Source organism: Pteropus vampyrus, unplaced genomic scaffold, assembly GCF_000151845.1.
Source record: "Pteropus vampyrus isolate Shadow unplaced genomic scaffold, Pvam_2.0 Scaffold300, whole genome shotgun sequence".
Taxonomy (NCBI): Eukaryota; Metazoa; Chordata; class Mammalia; order Chiroptera; family Pteropodidae; genus Pteropus; species Pteropus vampyrus.
Window position 1 is genome coordinate 2,306,836 of NW_011889081.1, and position 8,479 is coordinate 2,315,314.

The 8,479-nt window shown below is 54.8% G+C and overlaps 1 protein-coding gene and 1 pseudogene across 4 annotated transcripts in view; one reads left to right on the top strand and one right to left on the bottom strand.

Moving 5' to 3' along the window:
• The window catches only part of FLYWCH1 (FLYWCH-type zinc finger 1), a 41,366-nt gene that overhangs the window by 4,146 nt on the left and 28,741 nt on the right, over nt 1–8,479 (bottom strand). For 2 of the 4 annotated variants that reach the window (XM_023521224.1, XM_023521223.1), the window contains 6 exons: nt 7,865–8,296; nt 7,158–7,616; nt 5,733–6,164; nt 5,327–5,590; nt 1,933–2,196; nt 664–936 (listed from right to left, as the gene is read on the bottom strand). In XM_023521224.1, coding sequence (XP_023376992.1) covers nt 664–936; nt 1,933–2,196; nt 5,327–5,590; nt 5,733–6,164; nt 7,158–7,616; nt 7,865–8,198 — 2,026 coding nt within the window. In that variant the 5' untranslated portion in view covers nt 8,199–8,296. Of the gene's footprint in view, nt 1–663; nt 937–1,932; nt 2,197–5,326; nt 5,591–5,732; nt 6,165–7,157; nt 7,723–7,864; nt 8,297–8,479 lie in introns of those variants that run through there. The other 2 variants (XM_023521225.1, XM_011376589.2) reach the window with 2 other exon arrangements.
• LOC111730068 lies at nt 3,983–4,101 on the top strand (annotated as a pseudogene).

Consider the following 8,479-nt stretch of genomic DNA (forward strand, 5'->3'; position numbering starts at 1 on the left):
ATCAATCAGATATCAAAAATAATCTGCCTTTACCATGCCAAAGGCATCTCACAACTTCCACTTCCTGTTTAACCAAAACAGTGGCTTTCTCATGGAAATCTCCTTTTTTGTTTTAGGCAGAAATCAAGTTTCTTTTAGTTGTTTTATACAACTTAGATTCATGTCTGTATTTTATAAGATGTGGCCCTTAATATTTACATAAATTAATATGACGCCCACAGTACTTTCTAAAGACTGGTTTTATATTCTGTTTATGTGATGGGAGCCTATTTCAGTTCAATACAGTTATTATTTGCAAAACTTTACATGCGTGTGTGTGTGCATATGCACACACAGAACATTCTTTGGAGTGGTCTATTTTTTTAATCAGATTTTCAAAAGAGACTACAACCTATAAAAAGTTAAGACCTCTTAGAATAAAAGAAAGAGAAAACAGTAGTTTCTTTTTAAGGATGAAACAGATTTAGGTGGGTTTAGGTTTGTTTTAGAAGGAGCCAGTAGAGAGGACAGATAGAAAACTCTGGAAAGTCAGAAAGGCCAGGGCACAAAACTCTCCAGATGGTGCCTGTCCCCCAAGGTGTCTGAACCATGGACTGGCTGAGACCAAGATCCCCACAGTCCTTTTGTACCCCACTGCTGTGCCCCATTCCTGTCTGTCTGTACCTGGGTCTTCCTGCCGGGCTGTGCTGGGGAGCCGCTCCCGCTGCCTCAGGGCCTCCAGGCCTGCCAGGTCGGGCAGGTGGCAGTGGCTGCGCATCACGGTCACCTGCTGGCCTTGGGTGATGGCCCGGCTGCGGCAGCCCAGCCGGGACTGGTCACGGCACATCCAGTACACCTTCTCGCCTGCGGCTTTCTCCTTTCGGTAGAGGAAGGACTCGTATACCAGGAACTTCCCCCCAAGGGAAGTCCTAAGAAACTCCAGAGGCTGGAGGGTTCCTGGAGGAAATGCGACCCATGAGTAGGGTACCTGGGCCAGGCCTTGGAAGCAAGGGCTGGAGCCTGGGTGCCAGGGGATAGATGCTGTTTCCTTTGTCCTACCAGCCTGCCCCAGCCAGGAAACTGTATTATCCCTGCCCCCATCGCCACAAGGATTCACTCCGGTCACTGCCCTCACCCCGCCTGTGCTGCAGGGCCCTGAGGACTAAAGCTCAAGTCGCCAGCCCAGGGACCACAGCCCTGACACCCTCGAGTGCAGAACGGCTGTCTCTAAGGGATCAGGTGCTGCGGAGGGAGGTTGGCCCTTCAGCCACACAAACCCTGAGTTTCCTGCAGGCCTCTCCTGACTTGGCTGGGACTCCTTGCTTGCTGGCAAATGCCCAAGGGCAGGTGCTGGGCTAGAACATTCTGGGAAGCCCATGGCTGGTCTGGACCTTTTGCATCAGGGGCCTTCTAGCTACCTGTCCACCCTCCCCTTGGCCAGCTGGCAACCAAACAACTCTCTCTCGAGACTTTTAAGAACCTTAACTAGAAGGCCATGCATTGTTGGGGTTGCAGTGGCCAGAGAGAACTGGGGGGTAGGATGGGGAGGGAGAGAGGAGTCAGAAGGAAACAGATACAAGAGATACCCAGGGAGGGGAGAGAAAGGGTCCCCAAGGTAGGTACATTGCCCCATAAATGGGTGCTGAGCACTTCCTGTAGCTGCCGATAATGCCACCCCCATTCCCACCCCCTTTTCTCCAGTGGTCTGAGTGGGTTTCTCCCGCTGACAGCCCATCCCAGACTGGGACCAGCACCCTGAGTGTGGAGCTCAGACATAGCCTCTGCTCTCAGGGAGCTTACAGCCCAGGCAGACAGACCAATGGGCAAGGCTGGACCCCACTGGAAATGAATCATGGGTAGAAGGTCTTAGCAGGCAGCCTCCAGCCTATGTTCTGGGGCTGGCCCAGGGGGACTGACAGGGAACAGGGAAACCAGGATCCAGCCTGCCCATACCTGAGCCTTCCCTCTGGGCTGGGCTGGGGAACTGCTCGCGCTGCCTCAGGGCTTCCAGGCCCCCAAGGTCAGGTGGGTGGCAATGCCTACGCATCACCATCACCCGCTGTCCCTGAGTGATGGCCCGGCTGCGGCAGCCCATGCGGGCCTGGTCCCTGCACGTCCAGTACACCTTCTCACCAGCAGCCTTCTCCCGCCTGTAGAGGAAAGACTCGTGTACCAGGAAGCTGCCCCCTAGGGGGGTCTTCAGGAACTCAGGGCCTCCTGGGGAGAAACGGAGGAGGTAGTTAGGGGTAGGAGAGCCTGGAGCCCAGGCCTTGGAGCAGAACAGTGAGGTGCATAGGGGTCTTGTTCTTAAAGCCAGAGCAGCAAGACTCCTGGAGTGACCCCCTGCTGGCCCCACCCCACACTGCAGCCACTTCCTTAAAGTGAGCCGGCCCTGGAGCCCAGGACACAGACCCTCCCCCAGCCCCAAACCCAGCCTGGCCTCAGCTCTTGGCCTCTCCTGAGCTTGGCAGGGAAGAGAGGCAGGAGACTGGTGAGATGGAGTCCCCTGAAGGCAGAGGGCTGTTCCTCCACCTCATGGTACCTTTGAAGGGAACGTCTTTGCTATATCCGCTTGCTTATCCCAGGTTCCTACAACAGGGTACATATGCACAGGGCTGTGCGGTCCCTGCTGAGTTGGAGAAATAAGTGATGGCCCCTCTGGGGGGACAAGCAATCAGAAGTTAAATGGGTGTTATGTTAGGTGTATTGTGAGCAGCTGGCAGTGAGCTGCAGAAGTGTGGACTCCCCTGGGAGCCAGGCTAGAGAGAGATTTGACCTGAGGGCAGCAGGAGGAGGCAAGCAGTGGCATGGGTCACATCTTGGATGTGTTGAGAGGGCAGTGGCCACATCCTTCTGCCCAGATGACCCCCTTCCCTCTGTCCAGGCACAGGGACCACACAGAGGAGCTGGAGACAGACTGAGAAGTCTGTCGGTGCAGTGGACAGCAGCAGAAACCGTGGGGTTGAGACCGTCCTGGAGCAGGTGGGGGTCAGGTAAGGGTGTCTGGCTGTAGAATCCAGCTAGGTGACCTTGTGACATGTTTCTGCTCCTCTTGAACCCAATGAAAATGTCCCCTTAGGAATGATGAAGGCACAGAGCACCAGGCCAGAAAATTTGGAATAAAGAGGAGACAGTAGCATAGCAAGAGATGCTGACAGAATGGTAGAGGCTGGCAGGGAGGTTCTGGGAGGGCTTGTGGTCACAGATTTGGCCAACGACCCTGGAGGGGAAGCCATTGAGGACAGTGGAGTCCAGTAGCTGAGTCTGGGAGGCCAGAGGTCTCTCTGAAGGCGGGGTCCAGGGCAACCCTACACAGGGGGCCTAGATGTGGGTTGTTTGTATGAAGTGCAATGAGATAAGGATGTCTGTACCTGGGGGAGGAGAAAGTGGAAATCTGTATCCGGAAAGTGACACTTCTTGCTCATTTTCCTTCCGGCAGCCAGGCTTAGACCACTGTGGAAGGTTTCTCCTGTGCACTCTGACCAGCCCAGGGCCTCAAGACACGGCCCTAAAACTCCAAGCCAACACCCATCACATGCATAGGATCGGTCTTCAGAAAGCTGTGGGTCATTCCAGAACAGAGACCAAACAACCATGGAAGAAAGATTTATAACCTGGAGCTCCACCAACAGCCATGTCTCCATCATCAAGACACCTTCAGACACCCATGATCTCAACAGTGTGGCCTCCAGGGACTCAGGGAGTGAGTAGAGGAGGGACTTTGCAAGACAAGAGGGTAAACCAAGCAAGAGAAAGAGAGGCCCAGAGACATGGGTTCCAGCCAGGGGACCTTGGGGAGATGGGGAGGCAGGAGCAAAGCCTGGAGCTGTCGTCTGCTGGGTTGACTTGACATGTGAGGAAGAGAAGCGATGGGCACACGGAACTCCAGGCTGAGCCAGCGGCTGCTGTACTGCCCAGAAAACAAAGAGCTGTGTGAGGAGGAAACAAGTGCAGTGTATTCCCGGCTCAGCCATGAGCAGATTTTTGTAATAAAACAAAAATAGTCTACAGCCATGCCACCCTGAACAAGCCTGATCCCGTCTGATCTTGGAAGCTAAGCAGGGTCAGGCCTGGTTAGTACCTGGATGGGAGACCACCTAGGAAGACCAGATGTTGTAGGCATAAAAAATAAATAAGGGATTGTAAGATGACAAGGTCCTTGCAATCTGTGAGGTCAACCAAGGGTTGCCTCGCCTAAAATAAAAAACAAACAAACGAACAAACAAACTTTGGTAATTGCATTAAGAAGATGGAGGTAGTGTGTAATAACTGAATCCTTACTTTCATCAGAAGTCAACAAGAGATTAAGGAACCAGTTGACGGCAGTAGAAGCACGTTTTAAGAAATAGGGGCAGCAGCTACCCTAAGAAACAAGGGAAGGAGCTCAGAGTGGTTATTCGGGGTGGGAGTTGGGGGTGAGGACAGGGCGGAGCCACCACGTGCCTTATAGTTTTATCTCCATGTACTCAGAAGTTACATGGAAATGGAATAAAGAGAGTCAGAAGGAAATAAAATCAGAGATCTCAAGTTTGAGAGAACTTTAGGGCCAAAAAGGGTCTAAAGGTGACTCAGATGACTCCAAAAATTGTAGGACTGGGCCCCCCTGAAGGAGAGGCAGGTGTCTCATGGACATGAATGAAGAGCCGGGTAAGTAGAGAAGACTGGGCTGAAGCTGCTTTTCTTAGCAAGATGAGAACAGGGACATTTATGTTCTTGTGACCTTGAGAGTCCAAACATCAGGCCCTGTGGGGCTGACCAAGTGGACAAAGATGAAAAGAGAGGGGATGTGACCCTCGTCAGGGTTCCCCAAGGGACGATGATAGATATTCATGGAGAAGAGCTGGAGGAGAGAAGTAGTTAGTTGACCACCTGAAAATATCACCCTCTGTCCTTTAACCACTTGGTGTGTAGGGTGTGCTTGTTCCTAGGCACTGTATTATCTACTAACACTGTAAAAATGAGAAAATGCCACATGCAATTCACTTTCTCTATAACTCCTATAAATTCTTAAGAAAAACAAGGAAGAAGGAGGAGGAGGACAGGGAGCCTGGGATGATCATGTGCTGCAGAGATTTCCGGGCAGCTCAGGCTGGTCTGAGCAGAAAAGTGAGGATCACCATCTGAGTGAGGGGGACCAGCCTATTCTGGAGTCCAGCCCGGGAATGTGGTGAGGTGGGTGAGGAAGGGGTGAGGGAAGGGAAGAGCAAGAGGAGAGAGGGCTGAAACTCCTCCCAGAGTGCTCCCAGTAAGGAAGAGGAAGTTGCTGGGGAGTATGGGGGGTCAAGAGGGAAAGACTGACTGGCTGTCTGGATCTCCTCCTATCCCTGAGGCCCACTCCCCGTCCTACCTGAACTTCCCCACTGGGCTGTACCAGGGCGTCTTTCCCGCTGCCTCAGGGCCTCCAGGCCCCCAAGGTCGGGTGGGTGGCAGTGGCCACGCATCACGGTCACCCGCTGGCCCTGGGTGATGGCTCGGCTGCGGCAGCCCATGCGGGCCTGGTCCCGGCACGTCCAGTACACCTTCTCGCCAGCAGCCTTCTCTCGCCTGTAGAGGAAGGACTCGTGTACCAGGAAGCTGCCCCCCAGGGGGGTCCTCAGGAACTCAGGTCCTCCTGGGGAGAAAGGGGGAGGTGGTTGGAAGAGGGGAAGCTGGGCTAGCACTAATGCCACCCCCTCCTACCTCCCCACCCTCAGGAAGACTTGAGTTCCTTTCCCCTAGCTCCCCTCTGTGGCCAGTGGGGATGGAAGACTCACCCAGCTCCTTGTCCTGGTCCTCAGCAGGGGATCCCTGTAGGGCCTGGGGCTTTGCATGCTTTCTGGGCCTGGGCCTGGTAAGAGTCAGGGTGCCGGGCCCCCTGTGGTAGAGCAGGCTGTCCACACCTCGGAGCAGCTTGTCCACTTGGCCCCCAGGGCCGCCTGGCCTGGCCTTCAGTGTCTCCATGGCCTTTTCCTGCTGCCGCCGGGCCTGCAGGCCCTCCACATCAGGTGAGTGGCAATGGCCACGCATCACAGTCACCCGTGCGCCCTGGGTGATAGCCCGGCTGCGGCAGCCATGCAATGCATGATCCCGGCACGTCCAGTATACTTTGTCCCCCACGGCCTTCTCCCGCTTGTATAGGAATGACTCATGTACCAGGAAGCTGCCCCCATAACAGGTCCTCAGGAACTCCAGGGATGGGCATTCTCCTGGAAAAGGAACCAGGCAGCGAAGGGGAGGAGGCCGGGAGGTAAGGCCAGTGAAGCACGTGGTCAAGCATGTACGTTACTGAATGCGTCCCCCTGACCCCGCGACCCAAGCGGGAGGTGCGGTATCACTCCTGAGGGTCAGTGAGGAGGCCACATCCAAAGTCACATACCTGGAAGGGCCAGGCTGGCTCTGACTCCACAGCCTATGCACTCAGTCACTCCTGGTCATACTTTTTCTTAGGGTTTGTTTAAAAATCTTATTTAATTTTAGAGTAATACATGCACATACCATAAAATACAAATGGTACCAAAAGATATACAAGGTAAAGTAAGTCCCTCTCCCTCACCCTGCCCCAGTAGCTGCCTTAAATCCTTCAGCCTTGAGTCCTTGAATCCTTTCCAGGTCAGGAGGCAACAAATGCGTTTGGGACCAAACCCACCTCCTAGTTACTGGTAACAAAAACTGCAGGAAGATTCAAAGATTTCATCTACTGGTTACTCAGCACCACCACATGCTGGGCCAGTGCTCAGCACTTCCCAGGAGTCACATGCCGAATCTCCCTGACATCTAGGCTATCACTCATCTTAGGACAAAGTGCCTGAAACTCTAGAAGTTCAGCAAACGTTCTGAAGCTACCCAGCTACGTGAGGTTGGGCTGGAACTTGAACCTGAGAGCCAAAGCTGAAGACTCTCCCACGAGGCCAAACTCCCCAAACTTCATGGGTTACCAGAATTACATGGAGCCTGTTAAAACTCATGTTTCCGAGCCCCATACTGGATCCTGCTGCATCAAAGAATTCCAGAAGGACCTGGAACCACTGGTTCAGGAGCTCTAGTTCTAATCTATGGGCTTAATGATTACTGGGACACCTTGATAGTCTTCAAGTCATTTTGACTTCAAGCACATTTAAAAAATCATTTCTCTTTGAGTACAGAAAAGGGTCTGAAGGTTCCTTCCTGTCCCAGAGTGGAGCGGGGTTGGGGGCACTCACCAATGCCCAGTGTTGGGCGTTTCTTGGGAGGCAATCTTAGCAGTGACAGGGCTCGCAGCCCCTCATCCTCCTCTGGGGCTGGCTTGCTCAGCACCAGCCCAGGGGCGGGCTCTGGCTCCTCTGGGCACAGCCATGGGCCCACCCCGAGTGGCTCCTCCACTCTGTCTCCAGGGCCATCAGGACCCCCCAAGCCTTCCGGCAGGGCTGGGCTCGGCAGCTTCTGTCTTTGGCGACGGGCCTCTAGGCCCTTCTCGTCAGGTGGGTGGCAGTGGTCCCGCATCACTGTGGCTCGCGGGCCTCGGGTGATGGCCCGGCCCCGGCAGCCCAGCTCGGTGTGCTCTCGGCACTTCCAGTACACCTTGTCCCCCACGGCCTTCTCCTGTTTGTACAGGAAGGACTCAAGCACCAGGAGGCGGCCCCCAAATGGGGTCCTCAGGAACTCCAGGGGTGTGGGGGCTGCTGAGGGCAAGGAGAGGGCTGGGTTAGCTGACGTGGAGCAAACTTGAGGCCAGAGATATGGACGGGAACGATGGGGGTGCACAGGGATGAGGATCATCATATCGGCCTAGGACAGGGTCAAAATTAGAGATAAGGAGGCTTGGCTCAGAGCAGGCATAGGACAGCCAAGGTCACCCCATTGGAAAGGGGAGTGTGTGGGGGCCCGAGTGTGAGCATGCAGGGCCAGGGACAGCAGGCCCGGAACTCACCTGTGTCTGGCTTGTTGCGTTTCTGCTCAGGGGCCTGGGGGCTTGGCTGGACTGCCCCTCCCTGCTCCTCTGCTGGCAGGATCTGGAGGGTCCTGGCCAGGGTGTCAGGGCCAGACATCTCCAGGGACATGACACAGTGCACTCCTTTGGGCTGAGAGCCCACCCCATTCCCATTCTCAGTAGAGGTCGTTAGCAGGACCAGATTAGAGAATTCCTTGGGCTTCGTGGGGGCTGTGGGGACCACATCTGTGCCTGTCTCAGGGGACTCAGGGGACGGCTCCTGGCCGGCCTTCACGCTCTCACCCTCCTGCTCGCTGGGCTCAGGCAGGGGCATTCTGGGACCAACGGCCTGTCTCCCAGGCCACGTTCAGGCACCAGCGGATAAAGTTCTCCTCCTTGCTGGCAAGGAACTTGGCAATCTAGGGCTCTGTCCTAAGAGAGGAGGCAAAACTCTGTCAGTGGAGAAGCCTTGGGGTCTGGGGCTCAGGAAAATAGATCTGGGGTGCAGGTTGGGCAGTCAGGGCCCTAGGCTAGGACCTCAAAAGAGCTGGAGAACCCTGGGCTGGTGCTTCTGCTCAGCCGGTTCCTCTCTTGGTGGCCTTGGGTATGTTATCT